At 36.3% G+C, this 11,216-nt stretch overlaps 1 protein-coding gene across 1 annotated transcript; it reads right to left on the reverse strand.

The window, feature by feature from the left end:
• Positions 1 to 335: 335 nt before the first annotated feature.
• LOC109241207 lies at positions 336 to 3,149 on the reverse strand. The gene is made up of 4 exons (XM_019407930.1): positions 2,976 to 3,149; positions 2,770 to 2,912; positions 1,664 to 2,583; positions 336 to 637 (listed from the first exon to the last, which is right to left on the reverse strand). Exons 1-4 carry the CDS (start codon positions 3,147 to 3,149, stop codon positions 336 to 338), a joined length of 1,539 nt encoding a protein of 512 aa, XP_019263475.1.
• Between the last annotated feature and the right edge of the window lie 8,067 nt (positions 3,150 to 11,216).

Below are 11,216 nucleotides of genomic sequence, written 5' to 3' on the forward strand. Positions count from 1 at the left end.
ATGGCTTAGAACATTGAAGGACACAGACTGACTGTTAGTAAAAAGGGCAGTGAGTGAAGTGGATGTGGAATGAACTGGTTGATGTTCAAGGTTTACATCATTGTTTGAGTGGTTGTGTGATTGTAGGTTTGGTAGTGTGCAGACATAGTCCTTAAGATGAGAAGGAGCGATGAGTGTTCTGCATGATCTTCTATGTTGCATAAGATTAGGTTGGTTATTGTCAAGTCTTATATGATGTATTTGTTGTGTTTCTGAATGATCTCTAGGTATAGGGCTATGAATGTGAGTTCTGTTGTCTGAATTTGGATTCTGTTCTGAGTCATGGTTATGCAGGCTTACAAGACTTGGATGGTTTGGTGATGTATTTGTGACTGGGGACTGCTATCAGATATAGGACTACTAGTGGCAGAAGCTGATGCATCTCTGTCAACAATACAATGATCAGCAAGATCATTCACAATGGTGTTTGGACATGAAGAATTAGAATTTATCATATGCAAAATAGAGGGAAATGAAGAGTTTTCAGGTGAAATAGCAAAAGGGAATACATCTTCATGGAACAGAACATCTCTATATACATGTACCCTCCTTGTGGCTAGATCCAGAACTTTATAACCTTTTACCCCAAAGGGATACCCTACAAAAACATGGGGAGTAGCCTTTGGTTCAAATTTATCTTTGTGTGTCTTAAATGTGGTAGTGTAGCATAAGCAGCCAAAGCTCTTAAGGTGTGAGTAAATTGGTTTTCTATTGTAGAGAAGTTCAAAAGGGCATTTATCATTAAGGACAGTAGAGGGTAGTCTGTTTATCAAGTAAGTGGCAGTAAGGATACACTCCCCCCAATATTTCATTGGTAATTTGGATTGATAGAGTAGGGCCCTTGCAATTTCTAGAAGATATTTGTGTTTTCTTTCTACCACACCATTCTATTGTGGTGTATATGGGCAGGTTTTCTGGTGAATTATGCCTTTGTCTTGGAAGAACAACATGGCTTCACTATTTACAAATTCCAACCCATTATCAGTTCTAACAACTTTAACTAAAGAGTTGAACGGGTTTTCAATCATAGAGATGAGGGCTTTAATGGCTTGAAGAGTGTTGCTTTTACTGCTCAAGAGATGTGTCCAGGTTGATCTGCTAAAATCATCAATCATGGTAAGGAAATATTTGTAGTTGTCATGTGTGGCTATATGATAGGGACCCCATAAATCTATGTGCAGTAATTCAAAAATTTTGGTGGTAGATGAGGTTTTCTGGGGAAATGGCAGTCTTGTCTGCCTTGCCATGGGGCAGATAGAACAGAGAAAAGGCTATTTGGGGGAGAAATTAACTGGTATGGTAGATATTCTTTTCATCTTCACAAAGGGTACATGGCCAAGTCTATTATGCCAAAGATGTTCAACAATGTTCCCATAAGATGCAATAGATGACAAGAAAAAATGTATACCAAAAGGAGAGTCAGTTTTATTTCTTGACTGAAGGTTATTTACATTATTGAGTGAATGTAGTGACCTATTTACAATTGATGATGAGTGTAAAGGCAGACTGTGACTCTCTCCTCTATTTACAACATCAACTGATGCAGGAAAACAAGAATGGGAGTAAAAAGTAGAAGGGATAGAAGATGGACTACTATGACACTTTGAGCATAAGAAGTACAAACCACTCCTTGCTTTACCAATCTCCAGAGGCCTCTTCATTGAAGGGCCCTGCATCATGCAAAGATATTTGCTGAAATTAACTATGCAATCAAGATAGTCTGTTAAAGAATGAATAGAGATGAGGTTGCATTTGAAACTAGGTACATACAACACTTTGACTAGAGTTAACATTGGACCAAGAAATGCATCTCCAATTTCTGTCACTTTCACCCTATATCCATTAGGTAGTATAACTAGAAAGGGACAAGATAAGGTTCTAATGTTTTTCAGAAAAGATTTTCTATAGTTCATATGATTTGAAGCTCCACTATCTAATATCCACAAGTCAGCAACTGATTTAGAGCATTTACATATAGTAGTTTCAGCAATCTCTTTACAAGTAGAACAAGCTAGAATACCTGCAAAGTTGGCAACTCCACATGCTATATTGTTTGAGCCTTCTGCTGTGTTCCTCCCTGGAAATTTCTCCAATAGACTAAGCAGTTGATTGTATTGGTCCTTTGTCAAGTGCTGAAATTCTTGATTGTGAGATCCACCCTCGGCTTCTTCACATTCTGTGTGAACATTTGTAGCAGATGCTGCATTTCTCCCCTTAGTGAACTTGAAATCCTGTGGGAAATCATGTATCCTATAGCAATTATCTCTAGTGTGGCCTGGCTTTTTGCAATAATCACAGAACAATCGAGACTTGGCAGGTGGATACCCTTGCTTGTTTGGATTGTACGAGTTATTATTATTTCCTTTTGGATTGTAGTTTGTCCTGAACTTGTTATTCCCAGGCCCATTTACATTCAATGAAGTGGACTCCATAACCAGTTTGTTACTTGGCCTCACTTCTCTCTGCTTTTCTTCTTGAATAAGGATGGAAAAGGCTTGTGTTATGCTGGGCAGTGGATTCATCATGAGTATGCTGCTCTCACCACTGTGTAAACTTCATTTAAGCGCATCAGGAACTGAATTAGCCTCTGATCTTGCTCAGACTTGTGCATATTAGCCTTTGCACCACAGGTACACTGACACCTCCCAAAGTCTTTTCATTTTCGTGTAGTAGCCTGTGATATCCAAAGTTCCCTAGCTAAGGTTGTTTATTTCCTTCTGTAGTTGATACAGTTTTGCTCCATTGGTTTGATCGTATCTATCTTCCAGCTCTTGCCATAATTCCTTAGCATCACTGACATATTGTAGACTATCAGCTAAGTCCTTTGAAAGTGAGTTCAAAATCCACGAGGTCACCATGTCATCGCATCGAGCCTACTGATCATAAGTCACATCATCAGAGTTAGGTTTCTTACATTTTCCGGTGATGAATCCAACCTTATTTTTCACGGATAGTGCTCTGAGAACTCCTTTTCTCCATGATCTGTACCCGGTTCCATCAAAGGCAACAGGTACCAAAGTCGTTCCGGCACTCTCCGACAGGTGCATGTACAGCAGATTGGTCGAGTCCAAATTATTGGTCGTATTCTTATTTTCATTGTCTCCGGCCATCGATTGAAGATCAATCTTAGAAAATTAGTTGAAATAAGCTCTAAATCTGGAGAGAAGAATCGAGAAACTTCAAACCCTAGCAACGAACTGTGCAGATATTGATTTTGTAAAATTGAAAAGTTGAAATTGAATGATGAAATTTGACGAGGAGAAAGAAGCGTTGATGTGAGAATCGAGCTTAGCTCTGATACCATGTCAAAATTGAGATTAAACGGATGAATTGACCTCCATTGAAAGAGGTTAAGCTTGAGCTCTCATGAGAGAAGCTTCTGGACAGAATGAAATTGGGGAAAAAGATCTTAACCTTCTATTCATTAGAGTTAAGCTTTATACACGTGAGAAGAAAAGAGTAAAATGCTAATTACAAAAATACCCCTATAACTAACTCAACTAATAACTTCTTAAGTCTAACCATTAACTAACAACAACATGACATAAATAACTATACCACTACAATTGATAATACTCGATTAATCTCAATAGAGTAAGGGTGAGGTTAAAAGAAAAAGAATTAGCAGTAGTATTAGTTTTGCTCCAAAAATTAAATTACTCCCTCCCTTCACTTTTACTTGTCCACTATACCAAAAATATATTTTTCCTTTTGCTTGTCCATTTTAGCAAATCAAGAGAAAGACAATCTTTTTTTTTTTCTTTCTATTTTACCTTATCATTAATTATTCATTCCCCAAATTATTTCTCAAAACTTTTGGAATGCTATCATTATTAGGGGTTATATGGTAAAATATATACTACAATTATTATTTCTTAAGGAGCGTGTAAAGTCAAAGTGGACAACTAAAAGTGAACGGAGGTATCATCATTGAGCTTGTTCCAAGATTTTAGGGGACAATATTAGAGATTATTTAGTACTAATATTCTACCTAATTGCCATGATTGGAATATCACATAAAGGTTCATGGACTTGTTGCAACCAATTGAAGTTCAAATAAGAAATTACTTTCAAAGAACATTTGAGACAGTATCATCAATGAGCTTGTTCCAAGATTTTAGTGTTAGGATATACTATAAACTATGTGTATTGTTATAGTATTCTTTATGGAACAGTTGTTTATTTATTTATTCAATTCAATAAAGTTTTATTTTAAATAGATCATGTATTTGTTTGTGTGTCCGCTACTTATATAGTAGATGATTTAGTGTATAGAGTTTAGCTTATACACGGAAGATTAAATCATCGGTTCTTATAAGTCATAAAGTTTATGTTCACAATCTAATGATAGAATTGGACGAACCATCGGAATGGTTGTAGCACAAGATTAAATATAATTTATCTTGATTATGGGAATGGTTTAATTCCAACTTCTTGTGCTAGTACATTTTGTATGTATTGAGCGGATAAAGTAGAGATATGTATTTTATACTGACTTAGTAAAATAATTTCTCTAGTCCATTCAATGTACTTATACTCTTAATCTTGATATAATTATTATTAGTTGTGTATGTCATTTATTGTTTTGATTTATTAAAAGGTGAGATTCTTTCGTGGGTCAATAAGCCTGATAAATTGAACAATAATGATATACATTGGCGAAGTAATAATTAGTTGATAGAATCCATGTCTCAGTTTTTCAGATTGATGATACTCCTTTATGAAAGCTTATAAGTTTTCATGTGTAAACCCGGCCAGTGGATTTTGTATCCGACACATGAAATAAGTTAAGCGAAAGTCTAAAGGAAGAAATCAATAAATTAAATTGTCAGTAATTTCATTTGATTGGTTAGTATCCGAATCTTAACACGGGGAGTTAAATAAGGTTTAGTGGAAGAATTTCGAAATTGAACTAAGGAGTGCAATTACGAATTTTTAGTGGAATAATTCGAAATTTATTATGGTAGAAATTAATTTCAAAATTTCAAAATTAATTCCATAATAGGAAGCTTTGTTAATTAAATTTTGTGGTCCATATTGTGCCTAAATAATAGGAAATAAAGGAAACCTTTCCTTAGTGGAAGAAGAAAACCTAATAGGTTTTGGAAAAGGATTTTAACCTAAAAAGACGGGGCTATATTTATGAGATATAGGCTGGCCGTTTTTTTTTTTTTTGCACTGGTTCTACACGTTTTCTTCCTTGAATTTTACCCACCCGAAATTCTTTTTTTCCGGATATTATTTGGGTAACACAGTAGAAGACTGTGGAAATTTTTGCTGAGGTCATAGTCTTGCAACTCGGAAACTGGAGACGGAGATTGATTTGCTTTGTTCATGCTTCAAGAGGTAACTCGAATAATCTCCGTATGTGCCAATTGTTTAAGTTACACGTTAATATGATACTGTGATTGCTTCCCCTGCGATATATAATCCAACAATTGGTATTAGAGCCAACTCACGTCTAATTAAATGATTAGGATGAACAATAAAAATTAGTATCATGTTAATATGCAAGTTTTGAATTACATGCAAAGATTGTTTTGAATTTTGTAAAACAACATTGTTTTTAACATGAATATTTGTTCTGAGTGTTATGATCATTCTTAATATCGTGTAATATCTGCTTATAGTTGATGATATCTGATTAGAATAATTTGAAAATTACATTAATCCATGAAAAATGCAAAAGTCACTATTTGGCCGAATTGGCCAGAAAATCGGAGGTCAACATGTTGACGGACTCCGATTGACCTGAAACTTGGCAGGTCCATGCGAAATGGCCCAGTGAGCAATACTCACCAGCTTTTCTCATAATGTAAGCCATTTTTTGGGCTTTCAGGGTCGTTTAGATGGTGGTTTGGACGTTTTTTAATTTTCTAGAAATTTTTCAAAAACATTTTTGAGTTGTTTTTAATCCAGTGGTGGTAGGGATCACTTCCTATGGACTCCAGAGTTAAGTTCTAGTGATATAATATTTTTACACGTTGACGTAGGTCTTCTTCCATATCGGATAAACTCATTATGGATAATCACTAGGTTATACTGGTTGTTGATGACTTGTATTTACTCTCCATCTGAGTATGCATATTGGTTCAATGGGACTAGTATATATATTGAATGTTGATATTCACTTGACTTAAATTAACAGTTTACTCTCCATCTGAGTATGGCCTGTCTAAATTCATGGAGTGAATAATCTGTCATTATATATGTATATTGCAAAAATAGCTTTTTTTCCATCGAAATTTGTTGTTCAAGGTGCATAGATTATATATATGTAGTGTGTTTTGAATTTTAATATTCAAATAATACATGACTGATTTTAATCTATTTAATAATTAACTCCCAAATTAACAATGACTGCTTTCAATCCCCTTACTACTATTCTTACTCAAAACAAACTTGAGGGTCCGAATTTTGTTGATTGGAAACGAAACTTGGACATTGTCCTAATTGCTGAAGAGTACAAATTTGTGCTCGATGAGGTGTGTCCAAAAAAACCTAGAGATGATGCTACGGATGATGAACAAAAGGCCTACCAGAAATGGGTCAAGGCTGATGAGATGGCGCAGTATTACATTCTGGCATCTATGTCAAATGTTCTGCAACATCAGCATCAGTCAATGGAGTCTGCTTATGACATTCTGAAAAATCTCAAAGAAATGTTTGGAGATCAGAATCGTGCGGCTAAGCAGACTGCCATGAAAGCTCTTCTGAATACAAAAATGGTTAAAGGTTTATCGGTTAGGGACCATGTTCTGAAGATGATGAGTCTTTTGAATGAACTGGAGGTCCTTGGAGCTAACATTGATAAGGATACGCAGGTTGAAATGATCCTGCAGACTATGCCTGACAGTTTTCAGCAGTTTCGCCTGAATTATAACATGAACAAAATGGATTTGTCACTTGCGAAATTGTTGAATGAGCTGCAGTCGGTAGAGACTATTATCAAGCAACAAGCTCCTCCTGTGGCATTGAATTTTGAGGCCGGTTCTTCTTCTAAGCTGAGAGACGGTCAGAAGAAGAAAAAGACTCAAAAACCCTCTGTTGGTGGCGCAACTATTGGTGTGAAAAAGGCTAAGGGCAAGTGTTATCACTGCAAGCAGCCTGGGCATCATAAGAAGCAGTGTCCGACTTATCTAACTGAGCTGAAAAATAAACCAAGTGATTTACATCTACTTTTCGTTGAAACTCTTTTAGCGGTTGTTTCTACCATGTCATGGAGTGTAGATTCGCGAGCCACTAATCATGTCTGCACTTATTTGCAGGGGGTTCAGGTAACGCGGCGGCTAAGTAGAGGAGAAATCAATGTTTATCAAGCAGATGGTTTGGCGTCCCCAGCTTTAGCATTAGGAAATATTAGTATTTCATTTGGTAGTGGTAGAGTTTTAGCTTTAAAAGACACATTATATGTACCTTCCGTTGGAAGGAATTTAATTTCGATTTCTAGCGCTATGAGAGATGGTTATGACATTAATTTTCATAACATTGATAAATGTGTTGTTACTCATGATAAATGTTATCTCTCTTCGGCAACATTGATTGATGATCTTTTTATTGTTGACTCTATTCCTAAACCGTTACAACCTAAAGAACTGAATTATGTTGATTTACCAAATAAGAGAAAACGTTCTTTTGAATTGAGTAAAACATATTTATGGCACTTGCGTTTGGGTCATATAAATCTAAACAGAATTTCAAGGTTGGTCAAGGATGGACCTTTAAGTTCATTGAAAGTGGAGGCACTACCAACTTGTGAATCTTGTTTAGAAGGAAAAATGACAAAACAAAATTTTCCCTCAAAAGGAAATCGAGCAAGTGATAAATTAGAGTTAATTCATTCTGATTTGTGTGGTCCAATGAATGTCCAAGCAAGAGGTGGTTTTTGATTATTTTGTGACTTTCACAGATGATTACTCAAACTATGGATATATTTATTTGTTGCGTCGAAAGTCTGAATGTTTTGAAAAGTTCAAAGAATTTAAGACTAAGACTGAAAAGCGACATAATAAATATATCAACACACTACGATCTGATCGTCGTGGGGAGTACCTCTCTGCGGATTTCATTAGTTATTTATCAAAATGTGGAATTACATCTCAATTATCTGCACCTGGAACTCCACACAGTGTAGCTGAAAGAAGAAATAAGACTCTTATGGAAATGATTAGATCAATGATGAGTTATTCCAATTTGCCTTCATCCTTTTGGGGACATGCCTTAGAAACAGCGAATTACGTTCTGCATTTAGCTCCTTCAAAGTCAGTACCTTTGACCCCTACAGATTTGTGGACTGGGCGCAAGCCTAGTCTGTGGCATATTCGAGTTTGGGGTTGTCCGGCACATGTGCTGAAAGGGAAAACGGATAAATTGAAGGCAAGAACGGATGTATGCGTGTTTGTAGGTTATCCAAAAGGGACGAAAGGTGGTTTATTCTATTGTCCTAAAGAGAAGAAGGTAATTGTTAGCAAAAATTCTAAGTTTCTTGAAGAGGACTATTTGATGAACCATTTTCCTAGAAGTAAACTCGTTTTACAGGAACTTAGCAAAGGAATGGAAACTCAGTCATCCAAAAAACAAAATGACCAGATGCAAACCCCAGAAGTTGATTTTGACATACCATTGCATTTTAGTGGTGGGAGAAATGTCAATAGACTTGATGTCCTGCAAGAACAAGTGCCCAAAGTCATACTACCACAAAGTAGTGGAAGTTATGTTGAGCAGACTGCATAACAGGAAGATGTCGTTGATATCCCTGTGGATAGCATGGAGACTCAGGTTCCTGATGATGATGTGGTTCACCACAAAATCAAAATGGTGTAGTTGCAACTGATGTAGTGTGTAGTCGTAGCGGGAGAGAAATAAGACAGCCAGTTTGTTATACGCTCTTGGGAGAATCATATCATAGGATCCCTAGGGATCCTACTTCCGAACTTGTCAATTACGACCAAGCACTATATGATAAAGATGCCGGGTTGCTGCTACAAAATCAAAGATGGAGTCTATGTACTCTAATCAAGTACGGGATCTTGTAGAACCAGCTGATGGGGTTAAACCCATTAGATGCAAGTGGATCTATAAGAAAAAAAGAGGTGTAGACAGAAAAGTGCAAACTTTTAAAGCAAGGCTTGTAGCGAAAGGTTTTACTCAGAAAGAAGGGATCGATTATGAGAAAACCTTCTCGCCGGTAGCCATGCTTAAGTCTATAAGGATTCTCTTATCCATTGCTTCTAATTATGATTATGAGATTTGGCAAATGGATGTAAAGACAGCTTTCCTTAATGGAAGTCTTGATGAGTGCATCTATATGATACAACCAGACGGTTTCGTGGAAAGTAGCAAGGAACACATGTTGTGTAAGCTTAAAAGGTCCATTTATGGACTAAAACAAGCATCTAGGGCATGGAACACTTATTTTGACAAGGCAATTAAAACTTTTGATTTTGATCAGTGTCTTAACGAGTCTTGTGTATACAAAAAATGGGATGGGGACAAAGTGGCATTTTTAATCTTATATGTAGATGACATATTGCTCATAGGAAATAATGTGGGCATGTTGGGTTCAGTTAAACAGTGGTTGTCCACGCACTTCGATATGAAAGATTTGGGAGAAGCGGCTCATATCTTTGGGATCAAGCTCTTGCGAGATCGCAAGAAAAGGATATTAGGCTTATCCCATGCTCTTTATATTGATACAATACTCTCCAGGTTTAGCATGCGTGATTCCAAGAATGGATTTCTCCCTTTCAGGCATGGAATTTCTCTATATAGATCAGTCTCCTAAAAATGATGAAGAGATAGAAAAGATGAAGGCGGTCCCATATGTATCTGCTGTGGGGAGTCTGATGTGTGATATGTTATGTACTAGACCTGATATCTGTTTTGGCATTAGCGTTGTTAGTAGATTTTAGTCTAATCCTAGGAGAGAGCATTGGACAGCGGCTAAGCATATAATCAAGTACCTGAAAAGGACTAGGGATTATATGCTAGTCTACCATTCGGATGAACTTGTGCCTATAGGGTACACTGATTCGGATTTCCAATCAGATAGAGATTCTAGAAAGTCTACCTCAGGAAATGTGTTTACTCTGGGAGGTGGAGCCATAAGTTGGAGGAGCATCAAGCAAACTTGTGTTGCTGATTCCACCATGAAAACCGAATATGTGGCTTCCTCTGAGGCAGCCAAAAAGGCGGTTTGGCTCGGGAACTTCCTAAGAGAGTTGAATGTGGTTCCCTCGATTCAAGCACCAATAACTCTTTATTGTGATAATAGTGGTGCGGTTGCAAATTCAAAGGAGCGACGAAGCCATAAAAGAGCAAAGCACATTGAGCGTAAATATCATTTAATTCGTGAGATATTGCAAAGAGGGGATGTAGTAGTCACCAAGATTGCGTCGGAGAACAACTTGGCGGACCTGTTTACTAAGATCTTGCCACAGAAGACTTTTGATAGGCATGTAGACGAAATGGGTGTCAGAATTGTAGACGCATTGTTATGAGTCTAAGTGGGAGATTGTTGGTATATACTATAAACGATGCATATTGTTATAGTATTCTTTATGGAACAATTATTTATTTATTTACTCAATTCAATAAAATTTTATTTTAAATAGATCATGTATTTGTTTGTGTGTCCGCTGCTTATATAGTAGATGATTTAGTGTATAGAGTTTAGCTTATACACGGAAGATTAAATCATCGGTTCTTATAAGTCATAAAGTTTATGTTCACAATCTAATGATGGAATTGGACAAACCATCGGAATGGTTGTAGCACAAGATTAAATATTATTTATCTTGATTATGGGAATGATTTAATTCTAACTTATTGTGCTAGTACATTTCGTATGTATTGAACGGATCAAGTAGAGATAGGTATTTTATACTGACTTAATAAAATAATTTCTCTAGTCCATTCAATGTACTTATACTCTTAATCTTGATATAATTATTATTCGTTGTGTATGTCATTTATTATTTTGATTTATTAAAAGGCGAGATTCTTTCGTGGGTCAATAAGCCTGGTAAATTGGACAATAATGATATACATTGGCGAATTAATAATTAGTTGATAGAATCCATGTCTTAGTTTTTGAGATTATGATACTCCTTTATGAAAGCTTATAAGTTTTCATGTGTAAACCCGGCCGGTTGATTTTGTATCCGACACATGAAATA

This window comes from Nicotiana attenuata, unplaced genomic scaffold, assembly GCF_001879085.1.
Source record: "Nicotiana attenuata strain UT unplaced genomic scaffold, NIATTr2, whole genome shotgun sequence".
Classification (NCBI taxonomy): Eukaryota; Viridiplantae; Streptophyta; class Magnoliopsida; order Solanales; family Solanaceae; genus Nicotiana; species Nicotiana attenuata.